Here is a 17281-nt window from a genome sequence, read left to right on the forward strand (position 1 = left end):
CATGCTGCCAAAGGGGTGTCCCCAACGCCACTTTTGCATCGTGTCCCCAAAGGGATGTCCCTGATGCCACCCCCGCAGTGTGTCCCCAAAGGGATGTCACCACTTTGCCCCCGTGGGGTGTCCCCAAAGGGCTGACAAAACTGCTGGCGTGTCCCCAAAGGGATCTGCCCACCCCCAGTGTCCCCAAAGCCAGCTGCCCATGGGGACGCACCCGCTGCCAGCATGTCCCTGCAGCGGGGCGCCCATGTCCCCAGGCCCCGGGGGGCCACCAGCCCCTTCCTGCCATCCCCCAGCCCACCGGCACTGTGCCGTACAGACCCCCCCTGCACGGGAGCTAATCAGGCCCCAATTAGAGGGGCTCACCGTAAGCCGGGGGAGGAATGCAAATGAGGTTAACGGTTAATTAGAGATTGAAAAATTCATTATTCCTCTAGAGCAGCTGATTGCGATGCAGCCCCGCGTCCCCATTAGGGCCATTTGACCGCTTGCTAATGACGCGGTGGCGGGGGGCTTGTGGGTCCCCCTCCACCCCACTGAAAGTGGCAGAGAGCCATTCCTGTAGCGAGCTGTGCCCATTCTCAGCCTCCCTGCAGCGGGTCGCTTTGGGCTATGAGTTGTGGCTGTTCTCAATGGGGACTCACCCTTGATCTGAGTTGCAGCTGTTCTCAGCGGGTCTCACCTGTGCAATGAATCATGTCTGTTCTCAGCCAGGATCACCCCGTGCAATGAGTCGTGGCTATTCTCAGCTGGGATTGCCTAATGCAATGAGCTGCAGCTGTTCTCAGCCAGGGCTCATCTGTGCAATGAATCATGACTGCCCTCAGCTCACCGGGGATGCACGGACAGTGGGACAAGCAACTTGGGGCAGGGGTGGGGAACCCTCAGCCCTGTTCCCCAATGCTCCCCCGCTGCCTGGCTCGAGCCAACCTTCCAATTCAATAACGATAATTAACAATTAGCCAAAAAAGCCAAGCGGACAAGTCAGTAGATACAGACTTTGCTTTTCATAATGAACCTCCTGTCTCCAAAATACACCACCAAGAAGAGGTATAAACTTATTAACGGCAGCAGTGGCTAATTAAAGCCAAGGCTTTAATTACCCAGAGCTGTGGCCGCAGGCAGGAAACCACGGTGGCTGATGAAAGGCGAGAAAAGATGCTCGGTGCAATATCAAGGAGGATGCAGGGATGCTGAGCGAGGCGGCACCCTGCTGCCACGCCCTGGTACCCATCAGCATCCTCAGGGGCTGCACTCTGTACCCAGCTGCCCTGCCCTGCCGGCCGCACAAAGGGGACCCAGGCGGACTAATTCGGCAGGGGGAATAGCGTCACGCCTCCGCCTTTGTCTCCCTTTCAAAGCCAATATCCCGGCCCCAGATGGGTTAATACATAATGCAGACAAGCAAGTAATTGCTTGCCTTTGTAGGGCCGTCAGCGCTGGGTCCCTGGCCCTCTGATCCCCCATTAACAGCCATGCAAACAAGCCTTCCACCCAATTAAGCCCAGCTTTGATAGAGCCTTTCCCAATGATGCGCCGGTCCCAAACTAGCGATTCGCACATGAGCCACTACCTGTTAAACCCGCAGCCAGCTTCCTTCGGGGACGAGCATCCCTCGCCTCTTGCCGTGACCCAGCTGCTGAGCTCTGCCCGGCTTCCCCCGGCCCTGAAGGGAGGCTTGGCTGATAAATGATCTCGACAAACTCTATATTAAAGAGGTGGAAATGGGATGTTAATATACCCAGAGTTGCTCGTCTCGAGAACACATGGGCTCCAGCTTCCCAAAGACGGCAGTAATGAGGCGGGCTGGGACACCCCGCAAGGAAACCTCAACCCACTGGCCTGCTGCGTCTGCCAGGCGTGGAGGAAAGACAGCCTGACACCCAGCCTCTAAGGCATCCCCACAGAGCACCCTTGGTCATCCCCTAAAGCATCTCAATCTGCTCTCCTAAAGCATCCCAGCATCATCCCCTAAAGCATCCCGGCATCATCCCCTAAAGCATCCTCACATCACCCCCTAAAGCATCCCAGTATCATGCCCTAAAGCTTCCCAGTGCACTCCCTTAAAGCTTCCCAGTATCATCCAGGCATCATCCCCTAAAGCATCCCAGTATCATGCCCAAAAGCATCCCAGTGCACTCCCCTAAAGCATGCCAGGGTCATCCAGGCATCATGCCCTAAAGCATCCCAGCACCATCCCCTAAAGCTTTGCAGTATCATCCCCTAAAGCTTCCCAATATCATCCCCTAAAGCATCCCAGCATCATGCCCTAAAGCAGCCCACTGTCATCCTCTGAAGTATCCCAGTACGCCCACCTAAACCACCCCAGTGTTCTCCCCTAAAGCATCTCACTAGCATCCTCTAATACATCCTGGCATCCCTCTGTGCATCCCAGCATCAGCCCCTAAAGTGTTCTGGCATAACTACCCTAAAGCATCCCAGCATCAGCCCGAAGGCATCCCAGTATGCTCCCCTAAGGCATCCCTGCGTCATCCCCAAGAGCAACGCATACGTTCACCTAAAACATCCCAGCATCTGTCCTTAGGACATGCCAGCATCACCCCCTAAAGCATCCCCCCATCACCCACTAACGCATTCCCCCATCACCCCCTAAGGCATCCCAGTGACATCCCCTAAGGCATCCCATTATGCTCCGCGGAAACATCCTACTGTCATCCCCTAAAGCACCCCTGTGTCACTCCCATACACTCCGGTAAAACAGCTCAGCGTCTCTCCTTAGTGCACCCCAACATCATCCCCTAAAGGATCCCAGTGTCATCCCCACAACATCCCAGCAGCAGCCCCTAGAGCATCCCAATATGCTCCCCTAAAGCATCCCAGCATTGTTCCTTAAAGCATCCCAGTATCACCCCCTACAGCATCTCAGTCTCATCCCCCACAGCAACCCAGTCTCTTCCCCTACATCCCAGTATCACCCCCTACAGCGTCCCAGTATCATCCCCTAAAACATCCCAGTATCACCCCCAACAGTCTCCCAGTATCACCCCTCACAGCATCCCAGTATCACCCCCTACAGCATCCCAGTCTCATCCCCCACAGCAACCCAGTATCACCCCCCACAGCACCCCAGTGTCATCCCCCACAGCACCCCAGTATGCTCCCCCAACCCACCCCACCATCATCCCCTAAACCACCCACCATCACCCCCCCAGCACTGCTCCTCTCCAGCCCCACCAGGCAGCCCCCCCGCCCCTCCCCCCGCCCCACCACCTCTATAAATATTCAAAAAGCCGCGTTTTCCGGCAAAGCGCCGGGCGCAGGGTGGGGGCTCCCGGTGGGGTGGGTAATAACTGGTCTGTGAGGGATTTACGCCCCCCTCGGCATCACCCTTGGGGAGGGGGGAGACCAGCCGCTCATTTACCCACACAAATACCTCGTCGCTTCTCATTACCCCAAGACCCTTCGTGCCTCAGTTTCCCCACCTGGCAGGAAAAATCAGGAGGATAATGAAGTGGGGGGGGGTGTGTGGTTTCAGGCTACGGCAGCGGGAGGTTTGGGCAAAGCCTGCGCAAACAGCGGCTAATCGCTGAATAAAAGGGCAATTAAACGCCCCGGCAGTGGTAATAAATCTGCTAACAAGGAGGCGATGCCCCCCGCGCTCGCTGTTTGCCCAGCTGATTGACGGGGATGAAGCTGGGGAGGGGGATTATCCATCAGGGATGAAGTGGCTCCTTTGTCTCCTTTCCCCCATCCCAAGGCCCTCATTGGGCCCCTCTGCCCTCGGGAGCCCGTCGTTGCAGCCTCAGGCCTCACGGCGGGATTAATACAGAGGTGCTTTAATCCCTGGGGCTCCCCCAAAACACCTCCAGGATTCCCATTCAAAACTCTCCTCTCTTCAAAGTGCTCCATGAAAAGAGGCCCCAAAACTCTCCAGGGATTAACTCTCCAGATGTGTGCCCAGATGTGCGCCCAGCCGCCTCCTGCTTGCGCCGCCAGATGTGCACGACCCAGAGCGCCCGGTTCTCCAGATGTGCTCGGGCCACCCCCCCGTGCATTCAGATGCGTGCCCAGCTGTGGCCCCGGGGGCCGCCTCCAGCTGTGGCCTGAGCCCTCCAGATGTTCGCCCAAACACGCACGCCTCCCCCAGGCCACCTGACCCTCCCAGATGTGAGCCCCCAGAGGCGCTCGCCCCCCCAGATGTTCAAACTCCCCAGCTGTGTCCCAAGAGCCCTCCAGATGTGCACCCTGTCAGGACGCCCTTGCACCCCCTCCAGATGTGCAAAGGCACACATCCCCGTCTCTCCACCCAGATGTGAGGCCCCTTGTCCTGTTCCCCCCACCCGTCGCCCCCCAGATGTGTGCGGAGATGTCACCCTCCCACCCCCTCCCCTCCCCACCTGCTCCCGAGCTGCCCCATCCCCACCCAACCCCCCAGAGGATCCCCAAAACCCCGACACCCCCCCTTTTTCCCCACCCCACCCTATCATCACCCCTCTTTTGTCCTATTCCAAGGGGGTTGTTCATGCTGCTCTAACAAACCCCCCCATAACGAACCCCCCCCCCAACCCGACATACACCCCCCAACAGACGCCCCCATACCAGGGGGCTTGCTGGAAGAGCCCCCTTGCTTCCCACATCAGCCCCAGCCCATTAATTAAGTGGCTAATTGCAAATTATTAATTCAAGAGGCATTGTAAGGTGGCAGATCGTCCCATTTGACCCCCCAAGATCAAGGCCACTCGGGGGTCCCAGCACCCCCAAAGGCAGCACCCACCTCTGCCAGCGCACCCAGTGTTGGGGGATGGGGCTGCAAGGCTGCGCCCCCCGAGCCGCGGTGCTCCCTCATGGGCTGGGGGGTGATGCTGCCTTTTTGGGGGGACACTGGGGGGGTGGTGTCCCAGGGTGGGGGTGCTGGCATCCCTGTGGGTTGACGTGTTATTTGGGGCGAGGCCGGGCAGCACGGCAGCCTCTTCCTCCCCTTTCTCCTCCTCCTCCTCCCTCCAACCCAAGACGCCCCCCCTTTCCTCTGCCCCCCTCAATCCCGCCCCCTATCATGGACCCCCCACCCTATGTGGGAGCCTGCTCTTCCCAACCTAGACCCTTGCCCAAAAGGTGGGGAGGGTCACCCCCATCTCCCCCACCTCCGCTGGCCGCGCCCCCGCTCCCCGCCGGACCCGGGGGGCGGCGCCGCGGGCTGAGCCGAGCTGAGCTGAGCCGCGCTGGGCTGAGCCGAGCTCAGCCAAGCTCAGCTGCGCTTGGTCGGGCCGTGCTGAGCCGAGCCGGGCCCTGCAGAGCCGAGCTCAGCTGAGCCGAACGGAGCTCAGCCGTGCCGTGCTGCGCTGGGTAGGACGGTGCTGAGCTGAGCCGGGTCGTGCAGAGCCGAGACGAGCCAAGCCGAGCTCAGTCGTGCCGAGCTCGACCGTGCCGAGTCGTGTCGAATCTGGTCGTGCAGAACTGAGCCAAACTAAGCCGAGCCGAGCTGAGCTCAGCCGAGCCGAGCCAAGCCGTGCCCAGCGCAGCCGTGCTGAGCCGTGTTGGGTTGGACCGTGCTGAGCCGAGCCTAGCCAAGCCGCCGCCAGGATGCTGCGGTACCTGCTGAAGACTCTGCTGCAGATGAACCTGTTCGCCGACTCGCTGGGGGCCGAGGGCTCCAACTCCTCCCAGCTCCTGGTCGGCATCAACCGCACCATCGCCGCGCTCCACCTCCCCGGCCTCACCCCCGGCAACGGTACGTGCTGTCCTGCTGTCCCCCGGTCCCGCTGTCCTGCCGCCCCTGTGTCCCGCTGTCCCCGGGTCCCGGGGTGCCCGGTCCTGGTCCAGCAGTGATGCTGGAAACAGCGCACAGCCTCCCAGCCCCAGCCACCGGGACTGGCCCCCAGTCCCCAAACTGGTCCCATATTCCCACACTGGGACCTGCCCAGTGTCCCCAGTCTGGGAGTGACCCGCTGTCCCCAAATCAGCCCCGTGTCTCCACTCTGGGATGGGCTCCATGTCCCCTGACCAACCTCCAACCACAAACCGGGAGCGATGCTGTGTCCCCAGAAAGTCCCCGGGACTCCAAACTGGGACCAGCCCCCATGTCCCCAAATCGGGTGTGACCCTGTGTCACCAAACCGGCTGCTAGACTCCAAACCAGGACCGACCCCGTGTCCCCAAACCAGCCTCGTGTCCCCAAATCCCAAACCAGGAGCAACCCGCTGTTCCCAAAACAGCCCTGTGTCCCTACACCAAAGCCCAGACTGCAAACTGGGACTGACCCAGTGCCCCGTGTCACCAGACCAACCCCCAGACTCCAAACCGGGAGTGACCCTCTCCCCACAATCTGTCCCTGTGTCCCCACACTGACCCCCTGACTCTGAGCTGGGAGAGACCCCATGTCCCTGAACCAGCCCCATGTCCCCAAACCAGCCCCGTGTCCCCAAACCAGACCCGTGTCCCCAAACCACCTCTGTGTCCCCAAACCGACTCTGTGTCCCCAAACCGACTCTGTGTCCCTGAGCCAAGGCAGAGTGTGGGGCAGTGGGGGGGCAGCCCAGGCTGGCTGTGGGTACCGGGGGGTGAGGGAGGGGCTGTCCACCTGAATTTTAAGCCCTGTTTGAGCTTTTCTCCCTCTTTTCTAGTCTGAACTTCCCCCTCTGTTTGGTTCTGGGTGACTGATCAGAAGGGGGGGTTTCCCCCCCAAACCCCCCTCTGGGACCCTCTGCACTGGCACAGCCAGGGGCCTGGCCTGACCCCCCGCTTGTCCCAATTAGCCACTGGGCCCAGCTGCGTCCCCCTCAGCCCCTGCTGCGCCCACCCCACCCTACCGCCGCCCCCTGGGGTACCCAGTACCCCGCAGCATCCCTCCCCATCCCCATGGCAGCAGCATCCTGTCCCCATGGCAACCCCTCACACCCACCCCCACCCCCCCTAGGGTGTCCCAAGTTGCAGCCCCCTCCCCGTGATGCCTGGGAGCTGGGGCAGGAGTATGTGTGCAAATGCAGGGACACATGTGCATGCGTGTGCACATGGGGATGTGGGTAAGCGCACCCCACCAGAATGCGAGTTAGTCCCCAGCATTAATGAGCATTAATTACACCGGCACTAACGAGCATTCATTAATCCCCTTGTCCTAACAGCGGGGGTTTTCCTGGAACAGCCCCACAGACCCAATATGGGGGTTTTTGAACTTAAAATTAAGGGTTTTCTGCAACCAGCTACAGAAAATTGTCGCTTGCAGCTGATGGAAAAAAAAAGTCCCTTTTTTGGGGGCAATTTAGCCCCAACCCCATTTCCCCAGGGATGCCCAGCTGGAAACTGGGCGGAAAAGGGGCGTTACTGGGAGCAGAGCTGCTTTGTCCCTCTGTCCTCATCCCGCAGTGTGTCTGAGGTCTGACACCCTCCCAGTCCTGCCACCACCCCACTAGCACCCACCTGGGGTTGGTTGGGGGGTGGAGGGGGGAGGGATATACTGTCCTACCTGGCCACAATTCATCTCACCTCCTGCTCATCTCACCTCCTGGCAGGGGGTGGGGGATACACTGGGCTGAGACCTGGCTGCACTTCATCCTTCCCCCTGCTCATCTCACCTCCTCGTGGGGGGGGATATAAGCACACTAGGCTGAGACCTGACCACACTTCATCTCATCTCCTGGTGGTGGTGGTGGATACACTGGGCTGAGACCTGACAACACTTCATCTCACCCCTGCTGACCGAGCACAGCGGGTGATGGTGCCGGGAGAGCACCGTGCAAGCCAAGAGCAGACGCCCAGCCCCACCCAGCCCCCCCCTCCGCGCTCCTTGGGGTGGGGGGGGTAGTGGGGACCCACTCCCCCACCGTTTATTACACAGGCACCCACCCTCAGCTGGAGGACACGGCCCCCCGCATCGTGGAGCACCCCTCGGACCTCCTGGTCTCCAAGGGGGAACCGGCCACCTTGAGCTGCAAGGCTGAAGGTCGCCCGTCCCCGGCGGTGGAGTGGTACAAAGATGGGGAGCGGGTGGAGACGGACCGGGAGGACCCCCGCTCCCACCGCACCCTCCTCCCCGGGGGGTCCCTCTTCTTCCTCCGCATCCTCCACGGCCGCCGGGGGAAGCCCGACGAGGGGGTCTACGTCTGTGTGGCCAGGAATTACCTGGGGGAGGCCACCAGCAGGAACGCCTCCCTGGAGGTGGCTGGTGAGTCTGGGGGGCCTGGGAGGGGGTTGGGGGTGCTGGGGGGGGGGTTGGGGTCACTGCTGAGCCCAGCCCGCTGCGGGGTGAGGGGCTGCAAAACCCCCGGGCCTGGGGCTGCTGGGTGAGAAGAGGCAGAAAATAGAGGAAAAAGAAACGAAATGAATGAAAAGGATTGAAAAAAATTGGGGGAAAAAAGTTAAAATAATTGAAAAGAAGTGAAAATAAGGGAAAAGAAAGGGAAATAATGGGAAATAAAAGTGAAAATAGATGAAAATAAGTGAAAAATAGATGAAAATAAGTGAAAATAAGTAAAAATAGGTGCAAAAAGTGAAAAGAAGTGAAAAGAAGAAATGAAAAGTTAAAATAGTGGAAAAGAATCGAAAATAGGGGGAAATAACAGAAAATAATGGAAAATAATTGAAAATAAGGGAAAATAAATGAAGAGACGTTAAAATAATTGAAAAGAAGTGAAAATAAAGGAAAAGAAATGGGAGTAAGTGACATTAATTGGAAATAAATGAAAATAAGTGAAAATAAATGAAAAGAAGGGGAAATAAGTGGAAGTAAGTGAAAATAAATGGAAAAAGTTAGAATAAGGGAAAACAAACGAAAATAAGTAAAAAGAAATTAAAAGAAGTGAAAAGATGTGGAAAATAAATGAAAACAAGTGAAACGAAATAAAAATAGATGACAAGAAATGAAAAGTGAAATTAAAGAAAAATAAATGAAAATAAGTAAAAAGGACTTTTCAAAAGTGAAAAGAAGTGAAAACAAATGAAATATTGAAAAGAAATGGAAATAGGTAAAAATAAGGGAAAATAAATATAATAATTGTAAATAAATTAGAATAAGTGAATATAAGTGAAAATAAATTAACATGGATTAAACAACATCCCCAGTGGCACCTCGAGCCCCCCCCATTTTGCCTGTCACGTTGCTCCGGGGCACCTGCCGAGCCGCATCCGAGGCTCAGGGTTAGAGCCAGGGCCGGGATGATGCCGGGTTTAACTCCAGTCCAGGCTTAGACCCGGGCGTGCCCTTAGCTCAGCCACCAGGGATTATCTGGGGGTGGGGGGGGGCAGGCCTAGATTTGGGGTCGGGGTGTTACACCCCGCATCGGGGGTTGGCTCCAGGCCCTGCCCACATTAACCATGGCATCGCTGAGCTTTATTACCTCGGTGCTGGGACAGGCCTGGGGGGGCACGAGGGGTGCGCAGGTGCGGAAACTGAGGCAGGGCCGATGTGGCCCCACACGCCCCCGCCCCCCCAGTGCTGCGGGACGAGTTCCGGCAGCCCCCCGGGGACGTGGTGGTGGCGGCGGGCGAACCGGCTGTCCTGGAGTGCGTCCCTCCCCGCGGCCACCCCGAACCCAGCGTCTCCTGGAAGAAGAATGGCGCCCGGCTCAGCGACAAGGACGAGCGTCTGACGGTGAGGGATACGGGGCGGGGGGCCCCAAAGCCAAGGTTGGGGCGTGGGGGGTCCTGAGCCCCCCCCCCCCGGTTGAGCTGGGCTCACCGGCAGATCCGCGGTGGGAAGCTGATGCTGGCCAGCACCCGCAAGAGCGACGCTGGTGTCTACGTCTGCGTGGCCACCAACGTGGTGGGGGAGAGGGACAGCGAGCCGGCCGAGCTGGTGGTCTTCGGTGCGTGGGGATGGGGATGGCATTTTTGGGGTGCTGGTGGGGAGGGTGGGGGTCATCCCACTGGCCTGATGCCCACCCTGCAGAGCGCCCAGCATTTGGCAAGAGGCCCCTCAACCAAGCGGTGCTGGCGGAGGGGACAGCGGAGTTTCCCTGCGAGGCGGTGGGGGACCCCCGGCCGGCAGCTCGCTGGCGCAAGGAGGAGGGCGAGATGCCGCCGGGAAGGTAAGCGGTGGGCGAGGGGGGCTGGCGCGGCAGGTGCCGGGGCTAGGGTGGAGGTCTGCGGTGCAGCCCGGGCAGCATCGGCTGCATGCTGGCCTGATGTGCTTGAAGCGGCTCGCAGCCGTGTCGCAGCCTGCATCTCGCTGCATCCCCATGGCGTCCCACATCCCCATGGCATCCCCGTGGCATCCTGCATCCCGTGGCATCCCACATCCTGTCGCATCCCCATCACATCCCACATCCCATTGCATCCTGCATCCCAGATCCTGGTTGCGTCCCCATCGCATCCCGGTTGCATCCCCATCCCATTGCATCCCACATCGCATCGCATCCCCAGGACATCCCACATCCCCATGGCATCCCGCATCCCCATCACACCCTGCATATCCATCACACCCCTGATCCTCATCCCATCCCTGATCCCCACCACATCCCTCATCCTCACCGCATCCCACGTCCCCATGGCACCCCGCGCCCTCATGGCACCCCGGCACCCTGCCTCGCGGCGTTCCCCCCCCGCCCCACCCCAGGTGGGAGGTGCTGCCCGACAACACCCTGCGGATCAGCCGGCTGCGGGAGGAGGACGAGGGCACCTACACCTGCGTGGCCGACAACAGCGTGGGCAGGTCGGAGGCGTCGGGCACCCTCACTGTGCACGGTAAGGGGGGCCCCGTGGGAGCACCCAGGGGTGCTGGCAAAGTGGCCGGGCAAGCCCTTTTCTCTCCCTGTGCTGTGGCAGTGCCCCCCCAGCTTGTCACCGGGCCCCGCAACCAGACTGTCACCCCCGGCCAGAGCGTGACCTTCCAGTGCCAGAGCAAGGGCAACCCGCCGCCCGCCGTGTTTTGGCAGAAGGAGGGTAGCCAGGTCTGTCCCCGGCCCCGGCCCTGCGCCTGTCCCACTCCCCGGCCCTGTTGCCATCTTTGTCCCATCCGTGTCCCCATCCCTGTCCCCATCCTGAACCCATCCCCTCCTCATCCCCATCCTGTCCCCATCCCTGTCCCATCCCAGTCCCCTCCCTGTTCCCATCCCATCCCCATCCCTTTCCCATCCTGTCCCCATCCCCGTCTCATCCCTGTCCCATCCCGTCCCCATCCCTGTCTCATCCCTGTCCCATCCCTGTCCCCATCCCATCCGCATCCTGTCCCCTTCCCTCTCCTGTCCCCATCCCCATCCCCATGACCTTCCCCCCCGTCCCATCCCCCCCATTCCCCCCGCCCTCCCCCTCTCAGCACCCCTCCCTTCCCCCCCAGACCCTGCTGGTCCCTGGCCAGCCCCCGCACCCCACCGGCCGCTTTTCGGTGAGCCCCAGCGGTGCCATCACCATCGCCGACGTGCAGCCTGCCGACGCCGGTTATTACCTGTGCCAGGCCATCAGCGTGGTCGGCAGCGTCCTGGCCAAGGCACGGCTGGAGGTGGAAGAGGGTAAGTCCTGCGCTGGCAGAGAACGGGTACGTTCGGTGCACGAGTAGCACCCATCCCAACACTGAGGAACTCCCTTTTTCCACCCCACCCCCCACCCTCTTCACCATAGCGCCGGCCAAGCACCCACCGCCGGTGATCCACCGGGATTCCTCTAACCGGACGGTGCTGCCGGTGGGGGCCACGGCACAGTTACCGTGCTGGGTGGGGGGTGATGACCCCCCAGCCAGCGTGGAGTGGCTGAAGGATGGCAACACCCTGATGGGTGCCCAGCCCCGCGCCAGCCTGCTGGAGAACAGCACCCTGCAGATCACCGGCCTCCGGGTGAGGCAGCCCGGAGCGGGGGTTTCGGGCACACCCCCCCCGGGCATTCTTGGGGTGGCACTGCAGGGACAGGAGGGGCTCCTGGGGGTGGTGGGTGCTCAGGGTGGCGGGGGCAAGGGGCTGTGGGGTCTTAGGGTGGTGGGGGCAAGGTGTGGCGGGCGCTCAGGATGGTGGGTGCTTAGGGTCATGGGTGCAAGGGGTGGTGGAAAGGGCAACAGGCAGGGGGTGCACAGGGCGGTGGATGCTCGGGGTGGTGGGGGCAAGGGGTGGTAAGTGTAAGGGGCAGTGGGTGCAACAGGTGGAAAGGGCAAGGAGTGCCCAGGATAATGGGTGCAAAGGGTGGTGGGTGCTCATGGCTGAGGGTGCAATGGGTGCTCAGGGCGGTGGGCAATCAGGGTGGTGGGTGCCAAGGTGGCGGGTGCTCAGGGTGATGGGGCAGGAGCTTTTCCCCTTGCAGGTGACAGACTCCGGGCACTATGAGTGTGTAGCCACCAGCTTGGTGGGCGAGACACGCTGGGGTGTCTCCCTGGATGTGCAAGGTGGGTCATGGGGACGTCACCACACTGGGGACACCGTGGCACCAGGGACAAAGCCACCCCAGGTCTCCACGCATCTCCCCACAGGTGACAGATCCAGCCTCGCCCCGCCGTCCTCCAAGCCTGGTGTCCTCCCTGGGCCACCCTCCACCCCCGTGGTCACCAACATCACCAAAAGCAGTGTCACCCTGCGCTGGAAAGGGAATGAGGACAGCGGCACCACTGACGTCACCTCCTACATCGTGGAGGCTTTCAGGTATCCCTCAAGCATCCTCTCTGGGTGCAGGGGTGATGCGGTGGCCTGGTGTCACCCCTGTCCCCTGGCAGCCAGGCGGCGGGTGGCCCATGGCGAACGGTGGCGGCCGACGTGGAGGGTGAGACCCACACAGTGAGTGGCCTCGTGCCCAACACTGTCTACCTCTTCTTGGTGCGGGCGGTCAACGCCTATGGGCTCAGCGACCCCAGCGGCATCTCGGAGCCCGTGCGCACCCAAGGTGAGACCCGGCAGTGACACCAGCAGAGGTGTCCATGGACCCAGCACCCTTGGGTGCACCCCTGCTTGGTGATGCTGATGGAAGTGTCCATACACCCAAAACCTTTGGGTGCATCCCCACCCAATGATGCCAATGGAGGTGCCCAAAGGCTCACCACCCTTGGGTGCACCCCCACTTGGTGACACCAGTGGAGTTGCCCAGGGACCCACCACCCTTGGGTGCATCCCCACCCAAGGATGCCGATGGAGGTGCCCAAGGACCCACCACCCTTTTGTGTTTTTGGCAGATGCCAGCCCCACGCAGCCAGGGCTGGACCCCGAGCAGGTGCAACGGGAGCTGGCGCAAGTGGCCGTGCACCTACAGGAACCTGTGGTGCTGCCTCCAGGCACCATCCGCCTCTCCTGGACTGTGAGTGCCCTGCCATGCCGTGCCGCACCGCCGGTGCTGGGCTTCTAGTGCCGAGCATCAGCCCCATCCCACCCTCCTCTTGGGTCCCCAGGTGGAACGCCAAGCACCCTTCCTTCAGGGCTACCGGGTGCTGTACCGGCAGCGCGGTGGGCGCTGGGAGGAGGCGCGGACGGTGCAGGCGCCAGGGGATCGGGTGGCCCTGCTCACAGAGCTGCGCCGGGGCCAGGAGTACGAGGTCAAGGTCCGACCCTACTTTCATCACCTCCACGGCCCCGACAGTGCTGTGCGAGCTCTACGCACCCCTGAGGCGGGTGAGTGCAGGGTTGGGGGGATGGTGAGGCTCTCCAGGGAACCCCTGGAGGTGACATGCCATGTGTGTCCCCTGGTAGCCCCCAGTGCCCCGCCGCGAGCCGTCAGTGTGGCCGGTAATGGCACCAGCGTCCGCATCTCATGGCAGCCACCGCCACCAGCTGAGCAGAACGGCATCATCCGCGATTACCGGGTAAGGTCAGGCAGCGGCGGGGACGCGGTGGGTCCCCTCTGTCCCCCATGACGCCGCGTCATGGTGTCCCCATGGGTGTCCCCATCATGGCCGCCATCCCCAGATTTGGTGCTTGGGCAACGAGAGCCGCTTCCACATCAACCAGAGCGTGGAGGGGACGGTGCTGGCGACGGTACTGCGGGGACTGGTCCCGGGTGTCCCTTACCACGCTGAAGTAGCCGCCGCCACCGGTGCCGGCGTGGGCGCCCGCAGTGCCCCCGTCCCCATCCGCATCGGTGAGTCCCTCATCACCGCCTCTGCACCCATGGGTGGGGAGTGGCAGGGGTCACTCCAGTGCTGGGGACGGGTCCTCGGCAGCCCCACCGGTGTGTCCCCCCCTTTTCCCCATGTTGCTTGCAGCCCCCCCAGTGGAGCCGGATGTGGGGCCGGCGGGTGGGAGCAGCATGGCTGAGCGTTTGGCCGAGGTGGTCAGGCAGCCGGCCTTCATCGCTGGTGTCGGTGGCGCTTGCTGGGTCATCCTTGCAGCCTTCGCCGCTTGGCTCTACAGCCGCCGTCGGAGGAAGAAGGAGCTGAGCCACTTTGCTGGTACAGGGAGGGTGCTACCTCTGAGACACCCCTACCCTGGCACCCATCACCCCACCAGCCACCCACTGCCTCTCTCTTTACAGCATCCTTCGCCTATACACCTACTGGTAAGCCTATAGGCGTCACGGGGTCCCGACGCGGGCCCTCACCACCCTCACCCCCACCTCTTTCCGCAGTGGCCTTCCCAGCTCCAGTGCGCGGCAGCCCCAGGTAACCCCCCAGTGTACCTCCCCCTCCCCAGGAACTCCAGCGCTGACCGCTGGCATCCCTTCACCCTGTCTCCTTGCAGGGCAGCTGCCGGCAGTGGTTACCCGTGGCTGGCGGATGCATGGCGCAGTGGCGGCGGCGTGGCTGGTGCCACCGGTTGCTTGGGGACCACCGAAAGATACTATAATGGTGAGGGGTCATCATGGGGATGGGTGGCTTGGACTGGGGGGCAGGGGCATCATGGTCAGCCCTGATGGTGCCGGCTGCCCTCCGCAGACGCCGGCATCACCCGTTACATCACCCAGATGGAGCAATTTGGGGCAGGAGCCGGCGAGGGGCCGGTTTACAGCACCATTGAGGCGGGTGGTGAGGAGCTCCGCACCTTCCCCCGTCCCTTCTCGCAGCACGGGACCCCCTACCCCGGGGGGTTTCCCCAGCCGATGGATGCCCCGGCCCCCCAGGCACCCTGCGGCTGGGCTGAGCACGGTAGGGTGGTGGGATGGGTGGGGGACACACATGGGTGCTGGTGGTGCCGTCCCCTCCCCGCAGCCCCCCCCGGCATCCTTCCTCACTGCAGGGGCCAGAGGGAAGAAGCTGGGGCAAGCGGTGAAACTGCCGGCAGTGAGCTGGACGGAGCTGCTGCCCCCACCGCCCTCGGCCAGCGAGCTCAGCCAGTACACCCAGGAAGAGGACGATGAAGAGGAGGATGAAGAGGAAGAAGCAGGTGGCAGGTGAGAGTGGATGGCTGGGGTGGCTGGGGCACGCTGGCCCCAGCACCCACCCTGTGGCCCCCACCCCTCAGGTTGGGGATGGAGGAGTGGTACCCCAGCGAGGATGTCCCCTGCACCACCGCCGCATCCTCGCCCACCGCCTCCTCCGGCTGCCAGTCCACCGCGACGCTGACGCCGTCGCCACGCACCACCGAGGACATCCCTCGCCTCCGCAACTTCAATAGCCCCCGCCTGCCCCGGTAGGAGATGGGCCTTGCTTGGTCCGGCTGTGCCATCGGGGTCTGGATGTCCCATCATGGTCCAGATGTCCCACTGGGGTCTGGATGTCCCATCGGGTTCTGGGTGTCCCATCACAATCCAGCCATGTTGTCACTACCTGACCTTGCCATACCATCATGGTCCAATGGTGTCCTTGGGATCCAGATGTCTCATAGGGGTCCAGATGTCCCATTGGGCTCCAGATGTCCCACCTTGGTCCAGATGTCCCACCACAATCAAGCCGTGTTGTCATGATCCAGCCCTGTTGTGCCATCATGGTCCGGCCATGCCACTGGGGTGTGGTTGTCCCATTGGGGTCTTGATGTCCCACCAGGGTCTGGATGTTCCATTGCAATCCAGCCATGTTGTCACCACCTTGCCTTGCTGGTGGTCATGGTCTGGCCATTGGCCCGATGTCCCATCAGGGTCCAGATGTCCCATGGGTGTCTGGAGCTCCCATCATGACCTGGCCATGTTGTCATGCTCCAGCCCTGCTGTGCCATCATGGTCTGGCCATGTCATTTGGCATCCAGATATCTTATGGGGGTCCAGATATCCCATTGCAATCCAGTCATGTCACAATCTGGCCCTGCCATGCCATCGTGGTCTGGCTATGCCACTGGAGTCCATGTGTCCCACTGGGGTCCAGATGTCCCACCATGGTGCAGATGTCCCTTCATGACCCACCCATGTTGCCACCATCCATCCCCGTTGACCGGTCGTGTCCTGGCTATGCTGTCATGACTCATCCGTGACTCCGTGGGCTGGCCGCAGTGTGACAATCCAGCTATGCTGTTGCAATGTGGCTGAGTGGTTGGTTTGCAGCTGTGCCCCAGCTGTGCCACTGTGAGCCAGCTGTGCCATTGCAACCCCTCTGTGCAGCGGTGAGCCAGCTGTGGCACTGCCATCCAGCTGTGACTCTTGAGCCCACCCATGCCATTGCCATCTGGCTGTGCCACTGCCACATGGCACTGCGGGGGTCCTGCCGGCACCGAGGTGGCCACCAAGCTCCCCTCCCCACTCCCCCTCACCCCCCTGGCTTCACCCCACACCCCCTCTTTCCCAGGAGACCCCCCCACAGTGCAGGCACCCCCCCACGGGCACCCAGCCCCCTTCCAAGTCCGGATGCTGGCAAGGGGCACCCGCTCCGAGGCCGCCACCCTCCTGGCACAGGTAAGCCTTGGGGGGCCGTTTTGGGTGGGTGGGTGGCTCAGCAGCTTGTGTGGGGGGCTAACACTGCCATCTCCCCTAGGGAAAACACGTGGGGAGACCCCAAAAAGTGGCCCAAAGCCCAAATGCAGCCGCTACCGCCGGGAAAAACAGCCAGGAGGTGAGTGGGGGGAGAGGAAATGGGGGGGTCCAGTGGGATTTCGGGGGGGGTCAGCCCTCTCCTCCCTCTCCGCCGCAGACCTGCCGCCACCGCCGCTGCCGCCGCCGGGCGAGACCCCTGGCCCCTCGCTGGAGCGGGAGCCGAGTGGGGCTGAGCGCAAGGTCACCCATCGCCTGCCCCGCGGAGGTAAGCCAGAGCCGCCGACCGCATGCCAAAGAGGTTTTGGGGGTGTCACCACCGAACCCCCAACCTCATCACCTCCCTTGCAGATGAGGTCATCCCCTATGGCAAACCGTCCTGCCTGTCCCGGGGTCAGGCATCCGGCAGCTGCTCCACGACAGGCAGCGTCTCATCCCGTGGCTCCACCGGCTCCCGCGGCCACAGCTCGGGGCGCAGCCGGACGCTGGTGGACCGTGGTGAAGGGACTGGCCATCGCCGCCGCCCGGGCCCCCCATTTCCCTGCCCGTCGCAGGAGAAGTGATGAAGCAGAGGGCGAGCCAGTGGCAGGGTTGG

The 17281-nt window shown here is 61.8% G+C and overlaps 1 protein-coding gene across 1 annotated transcript; it reads left to right on the plus strand.

The window, feature by feature from the left end:
* Positions 1-5538: 5538 nt before the first annotated feature.
* On the plus strand, positions 5539-17257 carry ROBO3 (roundabout guidance receptor 3). Its single transcript, XM_075116043.1, is given in 27 exon segments — positions 5539-5686; positions 7661-8116; positions 9384-9541; positions 9635-9755; positions 9839-9977; positions 10505-10632; positions 10714-10838; positions 11225-11396; positions 11506-11717; positions 12175-12256; positions 12341-12509; positions 12581-12757; positions 13041-13155; positions 13247-13466; positions 13545-13657; positions 13761-13950; positions 13953-14014; positions 14017-14242; positions 14326-14452; positions 14532-14638; positions 14726-14935; positions 15027-15180; positions 15252-15419; positions 16505-16611; positions 16691-16768; positions 16847-16954; positions 17038-17257. Coding segments are annotated over 27 exon segments (4284 nt in total). The 3' UTR covers positions 17250-17257.
* The last annotated feature ends 24 nt before the right edge of the window (positions 17258-17281 follow it).

The sequence above is a fragment of the Phalacrocorax aristotelis genome, chromosome 22 (assembly GCF_949628215.1).
Source record: "Phalacrocorax aristotelis chromosome 22, bGulAri2.1, whole genome shotgun sequence".
Taxonomy (NCBI): Eukaryota; Metazoa; Chordata; class Aves; order Suliformes; family Phalacrocoracidae; genus Phalacrocorax; species Phalacrocorax aristotelis.